General features: G+C 39.0%; 1 protein-coding gene across 4 annotated transcripts in view; it reads left to right on the forward strand.

The window, feature by feature from the left end:
• camk1b (calcium/calmodulin-dependent protein kinase Ib) overlaps nt 1-15,704 on the forward strand; it is a 36,248-nt gene extending 20,544 nt beyond the window's left edge. For all 4 annotated transcript variants that reach the window (XM_077529099.1, XM_077529101.1, XM_077529100.1 and 1 more), the window contains 10 exons: nt 6,430-6,561; nt 9,983-10,057; nt 11,171-11,309; nt 11,472-11,598; nt 11,937-12,012; nt 12,107-12,219; nt 12,295-12,373; nt 12,968-13,055; nt 13,285-13,426; nt 13,524-15,704. In XM_077529099.1, the coding sequence (XP_077385225.1) occupies nt 6,430-6,561; nt 9,983-10,057; nt 11,171-11,309; nt 11,472-11,598; nt 11,937-12,012; nt 12,107-12,219; nt 12,295-12,373; nt 12,968-13,055; nt 13,285-13,426; nt 13,524-13,618 (1,066 nt within the window). In that variant the 3' untranslated portion in view covers nt 13,619-15,704. The remainder of the gene's footprint in view (nt 1-6,429; nt 6,562-9,982; nt 10,058-11,170; nt 11,310-11,471; nt 11,599-11,936; nt 12,013-12,106; nt 12,220-12,294; nt 12,374-12,967; nt 13,056-13,284; nt 13,427-13,523) is intronic.
• The last annotated feature ends 8,689 nt before the right edge of the window (nt 15,705-24,393 follow it).

Genomic DNA, 24,393 nt, shown 5'->3' on the forward strand with positions numbered 1-24,393 from the left:
CCTATTTCTCTCTAACCAACATTTAATACTATATTTCTTCTTCATATGTCCTCAATCCATTATTGGCAGACTGATGTCCCAGATAGACACCTGACCTAACTCCAATACTAAAATATCTCTTTTTCTGTGCCTTATATTGACTTTGCTGTAGTTTTTATAGCATCTAAATTGCAGGATGCCTTCCTCCATTAAAGCGTATGAAGCATAAACAGTGTCCTGGACTTCAAAGCACAGGACATGTCATCCCACGTCTCAGCCAAAGAGATGAATTAGGCTTGTGGCTGCGACTCTCCACTCATCTCCTCTACCAGGACTCACACGCAAGAATTGATAAATCTATTAAGTTATCACCCCCAAAAAGTATATCCAACTTGAAAGTGCTTCCCATTTGGCCCCCAAACCAGAAAATCCATCGCTGCTTACGGCACCCACTGTCCTTCAGCCGTGCCTTGACCTAATTCGCACAGAAGCCTGTATCTCAGCACAGTGCAGCTCAGCATGGTCGTGCCGCCGGTTCCTGGAAAACACACGCTCACAAACAAAAACACGCGCACACACATGCACCTCCATCTGCTCCCAGCAAAATATCCCTGAAACATTTTTAAGTATACACTTGAATGGTTGACATCTTCCCATAGTCTCCCGCTCCTTATCAGTGTTATTTATATCCCTTCTTTCCTACATTACAAGCTCTCTGTCTATTAGCAAACAGACTTAATGATTCTTAATGTACTTTAATCTTTACGTACTGGACATCCTAATGGAAACCTGTTTGTTTTGCATCTTAATTACACTCGACAGTATTGTAATGTCTGTTCCATAGCAAGCTCCCGTCTGTAAATAGACCTTGGAAATGTATCGATTATTATGCTGCACAGAATATTAATGAAGTAGAGCCAGAAGTGGGACATAGACAAAAAAAAAAAAAAAAAAAAGACCACTTAATCAACCACTTAGTGGTAGTACTACTTACCATTAGATATGATAATGACTTTTTGGCTACTTAGCCATGTTGTACTGAGAAACCAGGAAAGATGCATGCACCACTTTTTGTGCATTTTAAGCAGCCGTCAGTCTAAATTGAGGCCACAATTTCTAAATCTGTTTGATGGGACACTGGCTTAGTTGTCACAATGAGAACATCATCACTATCGTTGCCATAGTGACCCAGGATGACAGACATGTGATCGTCATTTATGATATTGGTTCACAAGTGCATGTTTATATTTACCACAATGTGATTAAAACTAAATTAACAATATAACCATTGTGCAAGACATTTGTCTCTAAATACATTATACACGTTTGAATATATCTATCCATCCATCCATCCATCCATCCATCCATCCATCCATGGGGTACACCCTGAACTGGTTGCCAGCCAATCGCAGTTTGAATATATTTGCATGCTAATATGTAGTACTCAGTTGTGGAGACATAGTGTTGCGCTGTACTTCACATTTTCAGTTTTCTCGATTTTTTTTTGGTGGGGCAGGGTTCAAACAGCACCCAGTGACGCACTGGGATGTGGAGTGCTTTCAAATCTGATCATTTAAAGGTTTTACAAGTTTGTACAATCATTTATGTGTGGTCAAAATGCCATCTAAGTTAGCAGTTTCGCACAAGTAGCAACTTAGCAGCTGCTAATTTGGCTGCGGCCGCTGTTATTTATGACAAAAAAAAAAAAAAAAGTCTTCTTCATGGTGTTGGTCACTTATTAAATTCAACTGTGTTTAAATCTATTAAACCGTAGCAGCACAAATGAACGAAAACACCTCACATTTTGCGTGGTAACAGTTAGCACCTGCTGATTCAGCCACCATGTACAAAATGCAACATTGGCTACGCGTTGGTTCCTCTTTTGGTAGCCTGGAGCATGCTCGATCTTTCTTTTGCCTCTTCTCGTTGTTGCAGCTGGTTCACAACAGCTGTCAATCATTGTGAAACTGTGGTGTTTGCCATTCACTCAAAGTGGCAGACGCTTTTTTTATGATGCCAAAATGGCTGCGCTAACACCTACAACTATTTTGGGATGCGTGACGTAAACGTCCAGATCTCTATTGCTAGTTACTAAGTCATAATTATTTGGCCCAGTTCACTATAGCGAACTATGCTAGCTAACCTGAAAAATTTACTGTACCAGAAAAAGCTCAGTGTTGTTATTTGAACAACTAAGTTTATTTTACTTTGTTTACCATAATCTTTTAAGCATTATGAGATTTAGAACAAGCAAGAATTATGACCTCAAATGTCAATCATGTGCTGTATTTAGTAAATGGTTAATTTTGCCTAAATTGTCCCTTTTATGTGGACCCATACACTAACAAAACACAAAGCAAGGCAGTGATGAGACCGCTGCCAGTCCACAGCATCATGAAGCCTTTTAACCTGCAAGCTAGCTGGTGACTATCGCCTCGCCGCGATGACCTTGAGTGTATATTCCAACAACTGTAGGCTTTAAACGGATATATTAACGTCGCTCATACAGTATGGGGTTGTGTTGGCATATGCTAGACATACCAACGCAATTGACCGACAGTTTCTAAAGTTTAGTGCGGTTTTCAGCGCATTCATCGTCTGAGAGTTGAGAAAATTTGAGTAAAAATGAGTTGAGACATTTTTATTTTGACTTTACAGGGACTTTGAGACAAAAGAGGGCTAATTAACTACATTAAAACGTGAGTTTGATCTCCTTCGTCTCCAGTGACTCTTTTGCAATGTGAAGAATGAGGTCACGCAAGCCTGATTTGTGTCACGCTGGCTATTATCACTGTCAAACCAGATTTGCACTTTTATAATATGCGATGATATTTACAAATGTGTTCACAGGAAGAGTGACTCATGTAATGAGATTCCTCACTCCAGATGTCTGCATGGAAATTGTTAGTTATTCTCACTTTCAAATTTACAGATGGAGCGATATGTTTGTGATAGAAGAGGTGGGAAGTGTGGGGAGTGTCTGCCACCACAGATTCCCATCCTCCTGTTGGGAATCAACAAAAAAAAAACTGCTCACGTTTGTCAACAATCTAATTGATTTTCCCCTCCATTTTTTTGTAGTTCTTGCCCTCATCTTTCACCGATGAGCAGTCATCCCAGCTGACTTTTGGCAAGGGGTGGGCACACCTTGGACTGGATGTCATTCACATTCAAATACGAGGAATCACCAAAACATTTTTATTGTTGTTTTTGTGCAATTTTGTGATCCAAATAGTATTTAGCTCTTAAATCAAGATCATGTATTGCTCTTCTGATACTGATATGAGATGTCAGAGTAGGAGAGCGATTTGGGTTTGGTTGTTTAAATTTGAATTTGAACAGCCCACAGAGCAAAGATGGTCTTTTTGTTTCACGGCCAGTTTCCCAGTTGGAATTCTCTCTCAGTTTTGATTGGACCAGATGGTCCTGCGCTATCTCTCTGACCTTTTCGCAGTCAACACTTTGTCGACTGTGTGCGTAGCTTCTTGACCATCTTCTCAATGGCACAGATGGTGCATTTGCTTTGTGTTTTAGATTTGTCATGACACCACAGAGCGCATTTCCATTTAATCTCCACATTAAAAAAAAAAAAACACACAAAAAAAACTCAATTTAGCATGTGAGTCTATCTTGACACAGCATCACGGTCTTCATCGAACAGATGGTTTAAAAAAAAAAATAAAAAGCGAGGGATTTGGTTTCAAAAATAAAGGAGCAAAAAGAGCTGTATCTGCCAAGCTTTAGCTCTAATGGTGTAGCTCTATTATATGTCACTTAAATTAGCTGTAGCTTTTATGACTCTTCATAAAAATGACTTTATCAGTAGCAGTTTTTTATTTTTGCTTTGGTCTGTGCTTTTGAGAATTCATCCATCCAATGTCAATATCAAGTGGCCTCATTTGGGTTGCGGGTGAGCATGACAGTGCCAAGAAGCGGGACACACCCTGGACTGGCCACCAGCCAATCACAGTGCATTTATAAACAACCATTCACTCTCGCATTTACACTTATGGGCAATTTAAAGAATTAAAGAGTAAACATAACATTCATGTTTTCAGTATGTGAGAGTACTTTTGAGCAGTTCAATTAAAAACGTCTTCTTGCCTGAGTGATACATCACAAAAAACACAATCAAATATTTACCATCTTTCTCTATTTACATGCTTACATAATGACTGTACTCATAAAATGTGTATTTAAACACACCCTACCATTTTTGCCTGTGTGTATTTTTTTCTTGATCACTGGTTACATTGTGTAACCAGCTCGTTAAGCTCAGCTGACCTCTGCATGTTATTTTTTTATACTGTAATATCTTCTTTTTATGACTGGGTTTATTTAATAATGTGATCTCTGTGGGTTTTGGAGTATCAAACATGTCTCCCTTGTGAGCTGTAATCGTTTTTGGCTGTTGGACCAAGTAGACCGTTTAATAACAATAAGGTCGTTATGTTAGCCAAAATGATGATTGACGTTATCAATGGAAAATGTGGGACAAGCTACACAGTGAAAAATATGAATTAAATTTGTCATGGAAACAAAAAATCTATGTTTAGTAAATCACACAAGTTTTAACCACTGCAAGACTTTAAATCAACAAAACTGCCTTAACCTTAAAAACAAGTGATGACGTACATGATCAAGTGGTTTTTTTTTCTACTCTATTCAATTTGTTGAGCCTCTTTCTTTTGGAATCACAAAAAAAGCCAGAGAAAAATCAACGCATATCCACATATTGGTCATGTAAGCGCTTACCATATAATGGTAAATACTTGCAACATTTTGTTGAAGCAAGAACCACAATGTTCTGAAACGGCTCCATTGTTTGTGTGAACCACTGGTCGACACTTGGCCGCAGCTCTCTGCTCTGTCAGAAGGCGTATGGTGAACATCAACTCAATCCTCCAGATGCTGCCGAGGAATGTGTAACTCTCCACACAGCTGGATTGGTGCCAAAATGAACGGCCTTTCTGTAGCCCTTTGACTCTTGTTGACGTGACCGTTTGGGCCTGTGCTGATTGATATTATGGTCAGGAAATGGCTTGCAGTCTTCTGTCAGCAAGAGCCAGCCCGTAAGTCTTATTTCATGGTTTTCCTTGGCAATAGTAAACATGAAGTTAATGTGGGATTATCTCGGGAATTTCAACAAATGTTATCATTCTGAAATACTCTGATTATACTCCCAATTTTCGAGGAATATAATGTCTATCTTTAAGTCTGAAAGCTTGGAGCGGTGCAAAAATGCCACCAGGAATGTGTGTCCTTGCTCTTTAATGGGTCATGGGAAAATGTTGTCAGTCGTGTTGGTTTGTTTGTTATTGTTGGTTTCCTCAACTACTACTATGCAGCAGGAAGGGAAACAAATCCAGTGGGTGCACTTCAACATGTTACATCAGTGTTATCTCTATCTAACCTCAATTTATTGCCTTTTATATATTTATATGTGGTGCTACATTGATAGATATTCTGTGTCTATTCATTATGAATGTACTCAGGGCAATTCTCAGGACTGACAGAGGCGCTAGAAAATAGCATTTTCAATTTATGGCATTAAAGGAGAAGTCACCCTTAAACATTTCTTGACAATATGTGACCTCACTAGTCTAAACATCACATTCTGTTTAATATTACATGTGTAGAATATGAGTTATGCAGCAAAATTCAGCCGTTTTTATCCTTCTCCCATGTTTTCTCAAGCTGAGCTCTGATTGGCTGTTACCTGAGACTTGATTAACTGTGATGTCATTTTCACTCGACAGTAAGGGGCAAAATGGCCGCCTTCGGATATCCTCCTGACTACCAGGAAAAAAAATATATTGTCCAATCATGTTTATTTTGATATTCCCCAATCTTTGTGAAGTAACTGGAATACTGCAAAATAAATTTTCTGAAAAAAAAAAAAATGTTTTTATTTTTAAGCTATGATGTGTCCACTACTGTGGACATTTTTTTAAATGCTAGGCTCAAATACAGTTAAAATAATTCAAACAATACTTTAAGGTGTTCTTAAGAGTCTTATAGAAAACATGCTAACAACGTTTAAACCCTAAATTTGTTCAGTAAAAACTGTTATACACTTCCTGCCGAATTTTGCTGCTTAACTCATATTTCACAAATGCTATATTAACCAAAATACCGTATTTAGACTCGTGGGGCTGCATATAACATATTATCAAGAATTTTTTATTTTTTATTTTCTTTTGGGGGGCGGGGGGGTTGACTTCCCCTTTACAGTGGCAGGGCCCAAGTTAGTTTTGTTTTGTTTTGTTTTGTTTTGTTTTTTTAACAGCTCCCAAATGCCTTGACAGCACCCTTGACTGTACCAGTTATCATTTTTTCCACGTACATTTTCACTTGTGAATTAAATTTGATGTGGCCCTTACATAATCAGCCATATAGTCAATTTGTCATCTGATAATTTTATCATCAAAATGTTTGTTGGTCTTTCAGGGGAGCTTTCTCTGAAGTGGTTCTGGCAGAGGAGAAGAGGACCCAAAGGTTGGTGGCCATCAAGTGTATCCCCAAGAAGGCGTTAGAGGGCAAGGAAAACAGCATTGAGAATGAGATCGCGGTGCTGCACAAGTAAGCGGGCTTCATTAATTTGGGTGTGATCACCTCTTTTCATCCAATCCCCATCGCTGCTGTCTAACATTGTCACATAAATGCCATGGACTAGTTGAGAGCTTGAGACATACTTTCTTTCAAATGTTGAGAAAATTACAGACGGTTGTGAAAATGGCATTTCTGCATCGGTTCCCAAGTTATTTTTAGAGCTGTTGTTGCCTGGGTTACAGCAGACACACAACTCAAGTAGTGGAGATACAGATGGTGGAGGGGATACAGGTGGGGCTTGCGAAGTGGTTCTGTTACCATTTGGATCAAATGGAGCTAACTCATGTTAACATGTTTGCCCTTGTGGGACTTTGTGTGTACATAATTGATGATTTAATGACTCTTTTTTTTTTACCCCCCTTGCAAACACACAATGCAACTGATGAAAATAAATAAATATTTTGATAAGTAATCACACATTTCATCCATCCATCCATCCATCCATCCATTTACTTGACCATTTGCTCCTCACAAGGGTCACGGGGTAGCTGGAGCCTATCCCAGCTGGCTTTGGGTAGTAGCCCGAAGCCAGCTGGGATAGGTTCCAGCACCTCCCGCGACCCTTGTGAGGAGCAAGCGGTTAAGAAAATGGATGGATGGATGATTTAATAAGTAGAGGTCATTTGAAAATGCATTAAAAGCCATTTGTAAAATTAAACCTGTTACCACTTTTTTTTTAGGCCGATACCAGAATGAGACAATTAGTACTATTAAAAAAAATTTAAATAAAACAATTAAAGATAATTTTAAAGAAAAACTTAAGTATAAAAAGTAGCATTTTCTTTCTGAAAATGCATGAAATTAATGGCAACTTTATAGTTTTCTCATTTCTAATTCCTAATCGTAAAATGGGCACAAGAGAGCGGCCGCCATCGCAAATACCGATTACCTTAAAATGAGGCCTGATATCGGCCTGATTCCTGGTATCGGTACTCGCATATCCCTCATATAATAGAATGATAAAATCAACAACACAACCATATGTTGTTGTTATATTGTGAATCTGTCCTCTGTTATTCGCTGAAAAACTCGCTCCTTTGCAGTCTAATTGCTCTTTCGATAAGATGTCATAAGACAACTAGAAAGCCCTGTCTAATTAGGAATCGGTCTCAAGGAAGTATGTTGAAGCGATAGATTTCGACAAGCTTTGAGGAACCACAATAAGTTTAGCCTTGGTGGTTAATGAGAGTTAGAAGAGTCTTTGCAGCATGTAATAATGAAATAATTGGAGGAACATAATGGACAAGAGAGTGCAGATTTTTTCCCCTCATGTTCATGAATATATATATATATATATATATATATATATATATATTTTTTTTTTTATTAAACCATCTACTATAATATGACCTTTTTATTTTTATTTTTTTGCAAACTCACCTTTCAAACAAAGTGGTTCCAACAATCACAAAAATCACGACGTTTCTTTAAATATACTAAAATAACGAATTGATTGATTATCCACTGCGATTGGCTGGCAACCAGTCCAGGGTGTACCCGGCCTACTGCCCAAAGCCAGCTGAGATAGGCTCCAGCACCCCCGCGACCCTTGTGAGGAATAAGCGGTCAAGAAAATGGATGGATGGATAGATTATCCATTTGTGTTTGCATGGCACCACTCCTCTAATTTGCTGACTTGTGCTCTCCGACGCCCTGTGAGATCCGTAGGTGCTGACAGGGGTCAGCAGATGACTCACCAGCCTTTCTACACCCCCCAACCCCCCAACCCCCTCCTCCAGTCACCGTGACCGGTGTCAGCCTCGCCGACGCTACATGATCCCTCGCCCACACAAACACATAAAAAGTCGCGCACAAACATGCCGCGATTGAATGTGAAAGTGGGAGCGGATGCGCACGATGGAGCTTGCACGCACACGCTCGCACGCGTCCGAGCGCCGGGCGCCTTTAATCTGACATTCATCCTTCCTGGGGTCCATCAATCTTTCTGCGCTCTGCTAAGCAGATGAATGGAGACGCATTGTTTGAATCGGCACCGTAATCCAGCGTGGGTTTAGACCGGCACATAGCTCAGCTGTGTCCTTCAGTCAAGCTGGACACTCACAGTGTAACAATATTAGAAAAGAATATTAGCACAATAATTATGACACAGTAACATTGACCAATAAATTGGATTTGGGTTTGTTTGTTTTTTGCCACTGGTTTCCCAACTTTTAAACTATTTTAAACTATAACATTAGAAAATGTCAATTTCCTGACTAAATGACCTGGGTGAAATATTAGACAGACCATAACACAGATTGGTTGAGCACAGAACTTCATCAAAATGCGAAACTCACCTATCTGGGAATTGAATCGTTTCCTTCCACGTGACAGACACAGATACTATCTAATAAAATAAGGAAGGAAGGACCTTGTTATGCAATAATAAACCTTTGGATTCAACCTTGATATGGATTTTACTTATGCCACGCCCGCCCCCTTTACAAACATTAATCAATGTAAAGGTTTGTGGTAACTCCAACAAATTATGATTTTAGACTCGCTAAAACTAGGCCCAAGTGGCAAAGCAGGTGGTGTAACGCGGCTCGTGTGTATTAAAAAACAAAAAATCAAACATGACCCTTAAACACAAAGTTTGCCCACCACTGAATTAAAGGGGAAGTCAACGGGATACCTATTTTATCCCTGTTGACTGACGACAACATTACCTGTGCTAAGAAAGTAGGTAACAACCAATCATGCCTCACCTGTTTTCTGGGTTTGTTCAGCAAACTGAGCCATCATTGGTCGTGAACTACTTCCTCAGCACAGATGATGTTATCTTCAGTCGACAGTAAATGGAAACATTTGTTTTTAAAGTTATAAATTGTACATGAGAAATAATGAAGTTATCAAATTCATTTTTGGACAAAATATGAACTTTTTACTGCTGAAAATTGATCAATGAGTCAAGTATTCCTTTAAACATTACCTCACTGACATTCTGATTAATATTACATTTTTAAAATATGAGTTATGAACCAAAATCCAGCCGTTTTTTTATCCAACTCAGGCGGGCGGCCATTTTGCTACTTGCTGTCGACTGAAGATGACATCACAGTTGCTCAGGCAGACAACGGCCAATCCTAGCTCACCTCTTTTCTGAAGCTGATCTGTGATTGGTTGTTATTTGAAACCTGAGCAACTGTGATGTCATTTTCACTCGACAGCAAGTAGCAAAATGGCCGCCTTCTGATATTGATAGAAACTGCTGGATTTTCCTGATTAACTCATATTCCACTAATGCAATATTAACCAGAATGCCGTATTTAGACTAGTTGGGCTGCATAGAATATATTATTGTCAAGAATATTTTGTAGGGTTGACTTCTCCTTCAAGAGGTTTGTATTTTATTTTATATTTTAATAATCCTTCACCCTTCTCCTTGCAGGATTAAACACACCAACATTGTGACTCTGGAAGAAATCTTTGAGAGCAAATCGCACCTGTACCTTGTCATGCAACTGTGAGTATTCACATATGTGTGAATTTGGAGTCATCTCCTGCATATTGCTTGTCACATGCCACTGCTTAGTTATACACACACATGCACACGCACACATATAGGCACACATTTTACATCGCTTACTCACGGACATCGGCGGGGAGTTTTGCCTTCACACCTGCAGCTTGTCAGCCTGCCGCCCACCTTAGTGAATGAAATGTCAGGGAGAAAGGGAGGCGAAGACAAAGAGCGGATAAGGATCTGAAGTTGTATTAAATTAGCCTCCAGAATACACGCCATTTATATACGAGATATCAAAATCACATGTGTAAATAATGATAAAGGCACGAGGCGAGGGTGAAGTGATATCTTTTGTACTTATTGTACTCCCTTGTCATATTTGTTTGGCCTCATAACAATTTAAGCATGACCTGGTTGCACAGTCATGAATCTAACTACTTGAACTGAATCAGGCCAAGTTAAAAATTCATGTATTATTAAGAAGCAGAAGCTGTTTTGCAGGGTAGTGCTCACATATTTAATGATTGTGTCCACTTTTTAGGAATTAGATATTCTGTTAAGGTGATGCCACTATGCAGCCTGCAAGCAAAGTCATGTCACCATCTAGTGGCCATTATGTTGTAGCAGCATCAGATTCTTTGCTCTTTTTTTTTTTTTTTTTTAAATTAGAATCAGTGGCATTTTCTCCCCTAAATAAATAAAATGTTGTCACTGCTATGCCCTTTTTTTTTTTTTTTTTTTTTTTTTTACGTTTGTCTGCATTCACTTTCGATACAATGAGACATACAACTTAAACTATATGAATAGCAGTTCCAGCAGACAGCATTCACACTCACATTAACAGCTTTTGTTAATTTAGAGTCATAGCAATGATGTTTTCGGAATGTGGGAGCAAGCCGAAGTGGCTGGAGAAAACACAAACATGTTATGTTATGTTATGTTATGTTATGTTATGTTATGTTATGTTATGTTATGTTATGTTATGTTATGTTATGTTATGTTATGTTATGTTATGTTATGTCCCTCGACAAATGAAGTCTTCTCTTTTTATTTAGATGTTACAACATCTTTGTGACGTCCAATTATGTGAGTCTGTTTCTTTTATCCATTCAGAGTGTCTGGTGGGGAATTGTTTGACCGCATCATAGAGAAAGGCTTCTACACGGAGAAAGATGCCAGTAAGCTCATTCAGCAGATTCTGGATGCTGTCAAATACCTCCATGACATGGGAATCGTCCACAGAGATCTCAAGGTTGTTTATTTATTTATTGTTTGTTTGTTTGTTTGTTTGTTTGTTTTATATATCAACTGTACTTAAGAAAGCACCATTCTCGCACTGTATTGCTTTTCTATTAATGTATTCAGGACAAGAGTGACTTAATAAAATGTTCCATATGTCTGATTTGCATCACAGCCAGAGAATCTGCTCTACTACAGCATGGATGAAGACTCCAAAATCATGATCAGTGACTTTGGTCTGTCGAAAATCGAGGGCTCTGGCAGTGTGATGTCCACAGCCTGCGGAACTCCCGGATATGTCGGTAAATAAGTCACCCACATTCAATGTAGGTTTTAATTCTAAAATTCTTTTATAATGCATTAAAACACCTGAATGTTGGCAGAGGGCCACATTGTAGTTAAAATATATATACCAAATAAAAATTAAAATACATAATCTTATATTTCTGGTTCTTTTGTAATCATCAAACTTTTCCATCATTTCCCATCACTGGTATTCTTGTATCTCCAAATTATATGGCTTAAGGGAGTTCAAGCTTGGAAGTTTCACCGTAAATGCAATAAATCAACACAGACAGAAAGTGCAGAAGAAAATGAAAGGGAGAAATTAGTTTCCAATAATTCATTGTCTTCATTTCAGCCCCCGAGGTTCTGGCCCAGAAACCTTACAGTAAAGCAGTAGACTGCTGGTCCATTGGAGTCATAGCCTACATTCTGTGCGTACACAAACATTTATTACATTATTGTTTTTTTTTTTTCTTTGAACCAGTTATGTCTTTAAGCCGCAGCTGTTAATGTATCAACTCTCAGATTGTGTGGTTACCCTCCATTCTACGACGAGAACGACTCCAAACTGTTTGAGCAGATCCTGAAAGCAGAATATGAGTTTGATTCGCCGTACTGGGACGACATCTCGGATTCAGGTGGCTGAGAAAAAAAAAACAAAAAAAACTGTCACATCTGAAATGTAATGATGTCTTTTATTTTTATTTTGACAGCAAAAGACTTTATCGTCCACCTGATGGAGAAAGACCCCAATATACGTTACACTTGTGAGCAGGCCCTGCAGCACCCATGGTACTTGTTACAACCTCCTAGCACTTTTTGCTAGCAAACAGCTAGCCAACTGATGAGCTAGCTGGCTAGCTAAGATAGATAGATAGATAGATAGATAGATAGATAGATAGATAGATAGATAGATAGATAGATAGATAGATAGATAGATAGATAGATAGATTTCTGAAAATAAATAGGTAATTTTCTCTCCTCTTTCCTTTCTCTTTTTTTTTCTTTTTTTTTTACTTTTTTGGGGTGTAGGATAGGAATTCTCCAACCCTCAAAAAATATGTTTTTTTTTTCCTCAAGACCAGTTTTTAAATAATAAAAGATATGTAGCTATAGCTAGCCAGCGAAATAGCTTGCTAGCAAAACAGCTAGCCAACTGACAAGTTAGCTTGCTAGCTTAGATAGATAGATAGATAGATAGATAGATAGATAGATAGATAGATAGATAGATAGATAGATAGATAGATAGATAGATAGATAGATAGATAACTGACAAGCTAGCTTAGCAAGAAAAAAAATGCAAATTAGTGAAACGTGAATGGGTGTGTTTCAACTGTCTACACAGACACCCACAAAATCATGTGCTTTGTTGTTTCCTCTTTTTAGGATTGCTGGAGACACTGCGCTAGACAAGAACATCCATGAGTCTGTCAGTGCACAGATCAAGAAGAACTTTGCCAAAAGTAAATGGAAAGTAAGACTTTTTCTATAATTATCTTAAATTGTATTTGTTTACGCATGACACAAAAATTCCAGCAGACACATCCGAACAATCATGCCACTAGATTGGATGATATCATACCTTCCAAATTGGACCAACTTTTTACTTCCTGTTTGTGTCCTAATGCTGCTGTTCATTGAATTTTGATAGCAGCTTACATTGCCAGTAAGTAAGTGTCTCTAATGTTTGTGACCCTCCTCAGCAAGCATTTAATGCTACAGCGGTGGTCCGCCACATGAGGCGTCTTCAGTTGGGCACCAACCATGAAGGACCCAACCAAGCCACCTTGACGAGCCCGTGCCAAGCTCACCTGTTGCTCCCAGGAGAGGACCCTCAACACAGAGGTACACAAGTCGCTCTTTAGTCCTTTGATTTTTTTTTCAGTTGCACTGAACAAAAGTGTGATCTAAATATATTAATGTGATGTCTGTTTTCTTTTAGAGTCTTGCGGGGAGGCCGGGTGTTCCCAGGTGCTGGACGGGGACGGCGTGGACCCTCTGTCCAGCTACCGCTGCCACCCGACTAGCCGGGTGTGATCCCTGTGCTGCTTGACTGCCTCGTCGACCCCAGTGATTTTTTTTCCATTTTTAAACCCCCTCGGTGAAACCAGAGGTTGCGACTCCCTCTCAACCCCTCGTGTCCGGTTAAGAATGAGGCGTCATTCCGACCTCTCGCCTGCAGGGGGAGCAAGTCTGTCCAGTCTGAGAAGGAAGGCGATTCAGATTCAGTAAATCGGGAAGTGGTGATTGATGATTATGATGATATAGTTGTCAGACTGGGCGGGTAGTTTGTGCTAAGAGAATTCAAAGCAAAGAGGGGAGGATTGTTTATTTCCAAAGCAGGACAGAGTTGAGGCGATTATTTTGACACAGCCTGTGTTTGCTGTTGTTGCTATTTGTTTTGTGTTATTTGTGCATGATGAGGAGAGATTTCCTGAGCATGTTTTCGCTATTATGCCCTCTTTCTGTCGTTGCGGAGGAGTGCCATAAGCAAAAGCCTTTCCGAGATCTTTTTGCAGTTTTGAATGTAACAGAGTCTAAGCTAATAGTACTGCAAAGTGAGCACAGATTTGATGCTCTTCGATAATCTGTGAACTTTATGCAAAACTCCATCTGTTCCTATGTAGCCTTTTATTCGATGGTATATATACATATATGGTTTTTCCATGCAGCTGTGGCAAAGGCTTCCCCTTGGCTTATTTCAACCTCTTGAACCACATGAGCGCAGGGATCTTATCTTTGTCTATGGTGCCTTTACGGTTTACATTATGATGGATTTGTTTTGGGTGGGAGCTTCTCAAGTGTGTCTATCTGCACAGTCTGGTCATGTTTTATATTTATCGCTTTATTTGTAGCTTTGAAACGTATTGTTTCCCTCTAGATTAGCTACGACGGCGCTCGTTGTAAAATCCAGGCAAATTGTAATCAGGCAGGTTTAAAATTTCATCATAAGCCTGTGAAGATAAAAAAAGTATGTATGGATACAAAAAATATATATATGCATTCAACAATGTGTACTGTACTCATACATAATTTCCCCCCCTCAATTATCTTACAAGCAGCCCTTTAAAAAGAACATTACAGAATATTCTTGTAGAAAATCCTGTAAATGGCCTCCTTTTGTGGAGCGTTAATGCACATGTTTAAAAGCGCCATAAATATACATCTCGTGGAAGTGTGCAAATCCATTGTGAGTAGTTGCAATGAGGTAAGCGCTGGAGAGAACAAGTGAGGAACACTGCAGATAAAAGAAAACTTGCATCAAAAGAAAATGTTTTAGCTTTAGTCAGCATTCCTGTCAGGTAAGGTAACGTGCTTGTGTTTTTGGACAGTAACTGTAAAATGTAGACTGTATTTTACAGCGTTTCCAAAAGTGAATCGTTCGCTTTTGTAGCTATAAAAAGTAATCAAATTACAGATGGATGTTTAAGTCAATCTACTCTATTGACTAAAGGGAAAAAAACAATTAATCAATTATTATTTTTGAATTGCTCTGATGTTCTGAACTCCTGTTGTCATGCCAGTGTCGTATTGTGCAGGATGATCCTCGTGTTCTTCAGAGACTCAATCAACAGCACCTCAGTTGTGTCACTGTCAAACAGAATTGTTATTAGTCAATTAATCCACTGATTATTATGACATGTTCAGAAACCCAAAATTGATATTTTATGATCACATGGTGTCCTCTTGTTGGAAAGTGGGCCAAAACTCCCTGAAAAAGGAAAGAAAATGTCACATTCCTGGTCAATGACGCAAATGCTGCTGATATGCATAAGCATGGAGCCATTACCTCACCATTAAACTTGCTGTGGTAGGATTTTTTTTTCCTTTTTATTGGTGGGTATACAACAGGGTTGGACAAACATAACGTTATTATACCTATTTCTGCTTTCTGCTATTCATCGGGATAAAGGGAAAATATTAGTGTCATGGTTATCTATTTTCTCCTCTTTTTGCTTGTCCAGATGGATTTGTCATACAAAGGAGTGTTTTTACCATGAATATGTTGTCTTTTTTTTTTTTAGAACAGTATTTTAAACTGTACACAAAGATCAATGCATCATGGGCTTTGGAAAAGTGGCTGTAAGTGAAACACACATTAAACTCCTTGTCTATGCAGTAATCATCTGTCCTGGTCTTTTTTTTTTTAACATAAGAACTCTTGCAATACTTCAAAACATCTGCAACACAATAGAAACTTCATTTGAGAGCTTCCTATAAGCTCTCTCCCCCATCTGAGGTTTGGCCGCCGGACGTCTGCGAGGGCAATAAGGAGTCCTCACAGACAGTCTGAATGATGCGGTTACAAGAGGACCACGAGGCCGCTTCCAAATAATCGCACGGATGGTCGGCAAGGGAGTGCTGACAGATGCAAGTCACGTCTTGACGTGGAAAAGGGAGGTGGGGATGAAGTTGATGAGGTAAACCAAACATTGTACCAGATACGAATTCCTGTGAAATAAACAAATAAAGGCAAACATTTAAATCACGCATCTTTTGAATGAAATGTTCCAGTTTAGAATATTTATTGACAATTCATACACTTGACAAAATAATGTAAGAATGGAAACACAAATCATTAACCCGATGGGTCCTGAAACTTTTTTTCTCGTCTGCACTCCCTAACAATGTCAAGGCTGCCAATGAGATGATGGATGGTCTTCAAGCGCAGTGGTCCCCAACCTCTAACATATTTTTAAGACTACAACTCACCATTACACTGAGCACACTAAAAAATTCTGGATTGTTTTCTTTGCTCACTTGGGTTACTTTTACACGCATTTGTATTAATTATTTTGTCCCAGCGGATTGAACTGAAAATGAGCTTGTCACTGTAAACTGAAGTTGTAGTTTAATGTAACATAATTAAAAACTCGATGGCTCATTGGGTAACACAGCTGACTGTTAGACACCGTTGTGGGGGTTTAAATTCTTGTCAGGGTGCATTGCCCACCCAAGAAAAGACATCCAGTGGGAAAATTGTGGCAGACATGCACGCTAAACTGGCTCAAAAGTAATCCAAAAAGGGATACACCCAGCGTTTTGTGTTATTAGGCAAAATGAATAATCTGCAAAAGAAAACACTTTTTGATGGCTTGTTTTATACAACCCTGCGATTGGCTGGCAACCAGTTCAGGGTGTACCCCGCCTAATGCCCAAAGCCAGCTGGGATAGGCTCCAGCATCCCCGCGACCCTTGTGAGGAGCAAGTGGTTAAGAAAATGGATGGAGGATGTTTTATACAAAACAACACAATTTTATTTGGCTTTTTATCCAAAATAAAATTTGTTTCCTATGTATACATGTATTTATTTATTTAAGTGTACAAAACACTTTTGATTTTGTAATTTTTTTGTACAAAGCACAATTGTTTGGGAAGACATGAAAGGAAAGTGTAGCGAGGAAAGACGGAGAGAGAGAGAGAGAGAGAGAGAGAGAGAGGGAGAGAGAGAGAGAGAGAGAGAGAGGGTGGGGGGGGGGATGAGAGTGTGAGAGAGAAGGGTGAGAAGGAAAGTAGAGAGGAAAGATGGCGCAAGAGAGAGAGAGAGAGAGAGAGAGAGAGAGGGGGGCAAGAGTGAGAGTGTGAGAGAGAAGGGTGAAGGAAATATTAGAGAGGAAAGATGGAGAGTGACAGGGCGAGAGACAGACAGAGAGAGAGAGAGAGAGAGAGAGAGAGAGAGAGAGAGAGAGAGAGAGAGGGGGGGGCAAGAGTGAGAGTGTGAGAGAGAAGGGTGAAGGAAATATTAGAGAGGAAAGATGGAGAGTGACAGGGCGAGAGACAGACAGAGAGAGAGAGAGAGAGAGAGAGAGAGAGAGAGAGAGAGAGAGAGAGAGAGAGAGAGAGAGAGAGAGAGAGAGAGAGAGGGGTGGGGGGGGAGGATGAGAGTGTGAGAGAGAAGGGTGAGAAGGAAAGTTTAGAGAGGAAAGATGGCGCAAGAGAGAGAGAGAGAGAGAGAGAGAGAGAGAGAGGAGGGGGGGGGGCAAGAGTGAGAGTGTGAGAGAGAAGGGTGAAGGAAATATTAGAGAGGAAAGATGGAGAGTGACAGGGCGAGAGACAGACAGAGAGAGAGAGAGAGAGAGAGAGAGAGAGAGAGAGAGAGAGAGAGGAGAGAGAGAGAGAGAGAGAGAGAGAGAGAGAAAGAGAGAGAGAGAGAGAGAGAGAGAGAGAGACTTTCCCAAAGTCCACTCATACTGTTGGTACAAGTGGATTTGTGCCAAGCATAAAAAATGTGACACTCTGCTCCAAGATGGCCGTATCTGAAATATTCACTCCCCAAAAAACAACAAAAGAGTGTGAGAAAGCCGAAATCGTGTGTGCGCAAATGACAGACGTCTCTGTGGGGAAAGCTCTTCTTCAAACTAAACTTTCATCCCTGACTGATACTTGCTGAGCTGAAATGAGATGTTGTGTACAGAACGCACACGCAGATTGAAGTGACACCGACATCTGTCAGCAGGATTCTGTCAGCGCCCGCCGGAGGTTAATGTGTCTGCTGTGTTTGTTGTCATAGGAATGGAGCGTTTTCACAAGGTGTTTGGGTTTTTTTTTTCCACTCGCTTCCTGCTGTTTTGAGTTCAAGCTCAATTGAAGTGACAAACTAATGGGGAATGCCTTTGATAATTGCCACATCTGACTGCTTCACACATCTCATAAGTGCAAACAGACCAAAACATCCATGCAGGGATCGTTTTTGGACTTTAGGACACCGAATCTCAAATGGATGTCAGGTCGGTGTTGGTTTTTCAGGTGTGTCAAGTACGTTGAAACAGTTGATCTTCTGCAGTTGCACAATTGTATTTTATTTTATTTTAGGATTAGAATTGATTTTACATATATTGTTTTCAATAGATTATAACTGTTCTTTGTAATTATTTGCCCCAAAATATCTTTACAATATATTTTTTTAATTTGACCATTTATGACATCTTCTAATTAGTAGCTAAAACTTTAGCTGTTCACAATGAGTAAGCCTACTCCTGCAAGCCTCTTGCCGAGAGTTTTCAGACTGGATTCGGATTCAAATTTCCCGCTCTCTGTCTGCGGATGTGACGTCATGTGTGACGTCATCTATTCTACGTGAAGAAGTGTGCAGTTTCATTTTTCAGCCACAGATGGCAGTAACAATTCCAAATTTAATTTTCTGCATTCAGCAGCTTTAAATAAATGTCATCGGAGCAATAGATAATTTTACAAAATGATTGTACAATAATAGATATGGTTATTCCTTATTATGATTATTATGATTATTATGATTATTATTAAGTATTTGTCAGAGGGCTTTTTTTTAGTTCAATCTCCAGTCATGCAATGCATGGTGTACAGTCATAAATTAAGAAAACTGAGTACATTGATTCAAATTGTACGCATTTTATTCATTTATTCATAACATTTTGTAATTATTTAGTAAAAAAAAAAAAAAAAATACTACTACTAATAATAATAATAATAATAATAATAATGTTTATGAGGTTGAAATGACGTGTATAAATACACCTTTATCAACTTTCCCACACATTCACATCCTTGATAAGCAAACACGACACTCGTATTTCCAACCTTTATCTGCAGCTCAATTGGGAGAAGACAAAGATTGCTCCGAGAATCAATATTTTGTTTGGGCTGAAACTGAAAAAAAAAAAAAAAAACGAACCTGATGAAAGCCAGGCGTCAGATTTTCCAGCTCTATTTGCAGAGTATCCTGTGGCCTCGTTCGAACCAGGTTATTAGAGCATAAACAAAACAAAGTCCCTGAGGTGCTGGAGCACAGTAGAGGGTGAGAGACTTGAAATTATACAGTGAGATCATCTTCCAATTCATGGGGATGAGTGACTTGCAGTTTTCGGAACAATTCATTCACCATGTCCGCCAGTCCACCGCAAGGCAGCGGATTATTTAAGGACGACTCATTGGCGTTTTGAAAAATAAAACTGCAGGAATAAATCAACATCATAATGAAAGACTCGGATTGAAAAGTGATGCTGGCAGCAAGAGAGGAACCACAAATTCCTCCAGCAATTAGCATCAATTACTGTAAATGTGACATCCAATGGACATTTGTTCCAAATAGAGAAGATTCTGTAATGTTTTATGCCTGTAAAACTACAAGCAAAATAGACTACAATTTCCAGGAAATTTTAAATGAAAGAACCATTCAATATAGCTCTTTATTTGATTTGTATTGATCATTTCAGATGATCAGTATGTTGATGAGAGACGGATGAAATGGGATGCCTCGAGAAATACATCTTTAGATGATTATTCCAAATATGTGAAAGAGGTTGTCTCCCCCCCCCCCCCCCCCCCCCCACCTAACTGGTCATGGGGGTGGTTATCTGTGTGAACTTGCATGCGTTGAGTTTCCTGTGGGTGCGCTGGTTTCCTCCCACAGTCCAAACACATGCACTTTACATTAAGTGGAAACTTGAACTTGCCCCCAAGTGTGGTTGCCTCCATGTCTGTCCACATGCATTTTAACACAGTGACACGGATGGATAGGTAACATCTTGATTTGCATGAGCCTTTGACTTTCTGGAAGTCCATGTGCATCTGGAATAAATTAGAAAACAAAACCTTTTTTTGAGGCCTCATGTGGAAATAGGTTGACTAGTCTGAGCAATGTTGTAAACCAGAGAAATATTAGTCAGTGATTGTTTTTGCATGAAGGGTTTTGCTTCTCTGTTACAGAAAAAACAAATGGTCTTGATTAGTGATGCATGAAAAAAGATTTAAACCGATAACCAATAATTTCCTGCTTTGTATGGTCAATACCGATAACCAATTTTATGTTTTTATATTTAATAATAGTCTTCATATAATCTGCAATTTGGGCATTCAGGAATGGCAAAACTGATTAGTAGCTCTGATTAGAACAGCAAACAAATGTATCTCTTTCAAACGTGTATTTATTTTCTATATGAAATGGCTAACACATAATTACACAAAATAAAAAGTTAATTTTAAAATTAATACAGAACTACAAATGGTTTATCTGGAAAAACAAAACATTTGTGTATGTATCGCATTATGGAGTAGAAATGCATTTATTCAACATTTATTCAAGTGCAATAGTGGATGAGCACGATGTAGGTGAACGGTAGGTAAAATTATATGCATTTACATTGTCAACCTTAATTAAAAAAAATATATAAATCAAGTAAATAGACAAAAAAGTGCATACAGGTTTACAGAATTACTGGTATTGCAGCAGCCCTTGTGGGTGCGTGATTGGTTATGTAGTTTTCGGTGGTCTGGACGGGCCATGAAGGCAACACAGACTTAGAAAAAATAGCACATAAATAAATACATAAATAAATAAGCTGCTCACATTTGCGTGTTGTGTTGTGGCTTGGTTAAAGCTGACCCCTTCAGAGGATGCAACGTGGCTCCAAATGCGCTATTAACTTGCAAAAACCTGGGTCAACTACAAAAAACGGCTGCTTGTCTAGCGCTATGTATGCCATAACTTTGCCGTTAATGGCTTTAGCCTTGTTGTTGCTCATTCACATTCGTTCAAAACAGCTCTGAGAGAATCCTTGCTGAAAATGTTTTGATCTTCTGCTATGGAGAAAAACGACCACACTGGTGAGGAGGGCATGTTGATTGCTACGTGCTAGTCTACTACAGTAGTGTGGAGCGAGCCAAGCTTCAAGCTTCGGTAATGCCAAGCGAGGCCGGCAGGGCATTTTTTTTTTTTTGAGACCGGCTGGTCTACAAGCGCGAGAGGCGTGATAGATGACGTAATCAGCGCGACGTGGTCTATTGTAGGCTGCTCCCGTTGCAAACAGTGTACAGACTTTAAAAAATCAGCTAAAATGGACCTATCGGGCCGATAAAAAAAATGATGTCATATTTTCCCAAATCGGTCGATATTTTATCGGTTCAATAAATATCGTGCAGTCTTGATACTATTGCAGCTTGTCACTCTTTTTTTTTTTTTTTTTTTAAATAAACACACGGAGTGGAGACTAAATAGAGAACCAAGGTTAAGCTTGGGTCTATTTTCAACAGCTCTATCAACAAACACATAACTCCCATTCCTCTTTGCGATGGTTGAAAAGTAACGAGACAAAGGAGATGATTGAAGAACGATGCGTCTTTTATTCCTTTAACATACAGACATGTAGAACGTTATAGCTGATATTGCAACCTAAATACTGAGCCTAGACTTTTTCCACAATATTATTCTGCATCAAGTCTGCCTTTATGGACCAAAGGTTGACAGAGGTCCCGGAGGGCAAAATGCAAGTCAGTCATCGTCATGGAAGAAAACTTGGACGTCAACAGTGAAACATCACTCAAATGACAGCAGGTCAAATGTAATGGTAACAATGAGGAAAGATTTCCATGAGAACAGAAGCCACGTTGCCGAGGCAACCGGCAGCTTTTCTGAAATGTAGACAGAATGAGAACAGGGGCGCAGACATTTGAGAGGGAAGACAACAATAAGAAATGAAATGATTCACTTCCGGGCATACTATATATGTTTCGAAAAAAATATGTGAGGAAGCAAAGCACAAGGACAAACCATACATGCTCAATAGCCAGAGGGAAAGGTGAAAAGCTAAAACAAGACACACTAAATCACCAAGGTTGTAAAAATTGTCCCATCCAGACAGTGTTAGGGACCACCAGCACGGAGTGGTATTGGCTGACATGTGTTCTGCAGCTTGGCTGTGCATACTGCTGGTTTATGTTGAGAAAGCTGTGTGTGTTTATCATCTTTGGCTCACTTCCATGAGATTTTGACACTTGGCTGCAGGCAAGCTTGGCAAAGTTGGAATAGGGAGAACAAAGAGCCAACCAGGAGACAGAGATAGCTCTAATCTTTGCACAAGGATTCCACTGAGAAGCGAGAAATAGTCTTGTAAATGTCCCTTCCGATCTCACTTTAGCAGAGAACAATCCCTCTACAGCCTGCTAAATGTTTCTTTTTGTCGCTCTTCCCATTTAAAGCCTGCTTCTCATTTTTCGATCCCTCAGTCGTACACAGCGGCATATGGAAACTATTTGGTTCACGTCAACTGTCTTAAAAATCATGCTGGAAATCTCAATAGGTCGTGTGGTTGCGCACAGAACCTGAAGTGGAAAACATCATCAGCTGGGGAGGTCAAAATAAGGCCGAACCCACCTATAGGTTGTTATTGATATCCACCAAGCACAATGAGACAAACGTTATCACCTGATTGTTGGTAGAATATGTGTGTCGACATTTTAGCTACACATGACGGCAGATAAACTTCTTCCAGTGGAGAACTTCAATTCACAAATGATACCTATGGCTTCTTAAATTTAACGTTGGCTGTTGTCAAACACATTTTCATTATTGCCACCAAAACGACTGAGTGAGAAAATTGTTAACTATTTACAAACGTGATTCTTGTTTTTATGTATTTTCTTGGCTGACTGAACTCTCTTAATGTGCATTACCACCACCTGCAGGCCTGGAGTGGAACAGCATCAACAGACAACGTCCATTTTTTTCCTGCAAAATGTCAAACTATTCCAGGTGTCTTAAGAACTCATCTATGATGTTCATCATTTAAAATACGCCTCTACATGTTTCTTTCATACAACGTGCTACATTAGAGAATAGTAACGTGTCTTTCTTTGATATTACTTGCCCGTCACTTGGTTCTTTTTTCCCGTTTTATATTTGAACCATACATTTGTAAATCTTCCACGCTAGCAGAGGCTCCAACACCCTGCTCATGCCAAAGACATTTTTGGAATGACGTTATGATAGCGATTAAAACGTTCACAGAAATTTATGACCCTTTTAAACACAGTTTTCCTTTTGGCCGTTACTCTTTTATGTGGTAGGACACACTCAATTACACCGAGGTTACAGATGATAGTGTATCAGTGATAAATCATTCAAGTGAGCCTCGCTCAGGAAATCGGCAGCCCTGTAGAAAATGTATAATGTGGAAAAAGACCTAAATAGTCTCAATTTATTTGCAAATATTCTCTTTTTGTAGGATGACACTTGGGTCTGCTTTTACAGCTGTGTACAATATGGATCCAAGGCTGCTAATTTATTCATGTCATGTTTATGACATAAAGCAAAATATTTCATAATAGTTAAACATATTGAGTATAAGGCAGAAAAATGGAACGACAACATAGGGAATGAAGTTGGAGCTGATTTATTCATTTAAACAATGAAAGCAGATGTAATGTTCATAAATAATGATGCTGGCGGCGAAGCCAACCACAAAACAAAGCAGAAAAGTAACGTAAATTTTAAATGACAAATTAGAATTTGTAACTGAGAGACAGTCTTCAGCCACTGGTTCATGTTACTCGGTGCTCAGCACCATTTTTCAAAAATAAAAATGATACTGTATGAGTACACTTACAAAAAAGCTTCTTTATGTTTTCAACATAAATAGTTTCAAATATAAAATAAGTAGTTAAAAAAAAAAAAAAAACATCATTTGGGCTCCTCTAAACATTTCTAACGTCACACATTTAACTTTCTTTTTAAATTCAACAATACAATGAATTTGCATGACCAGCATACTGCCATGACCAATAACGTAACTAAATACACATACTCGAGTTAACACTTTTAGTATTATTGGCACACACGTTACTCGAGTATTTCCTGTATATGTTATAGTCAACTGAAATGATATGCTCTCGTTTGATGTCCCTTTAACTTGAATTGAAGATATTTATTTGATATGATGCCACTCAGACACATAGTTGGTCCCAGATGGATTAAGTGTAGAAGTAGAATTTTAAGGCTTTAGTGGAGTCTAAAAAAACAACAACACTGCCCACACCAACAAATCCAATTGTGGACCTTT

The sequence above is a fragment of the Festucalex cinctus genome, chromosome 8 (genome assembly GCF_051991245.1).
Source record: "Festucalex cinctus isolate MCC-2025b chromosome 8, RoL_Fcin_1.0, whole genome shotgun sequence".
Taxonomy (NCBI): Eukaryota; Metazoa; Chordata; class Actinopteri; order Syngnathiformes; family Syngnathidae; genus Festucalex; species Festucalex cinctus.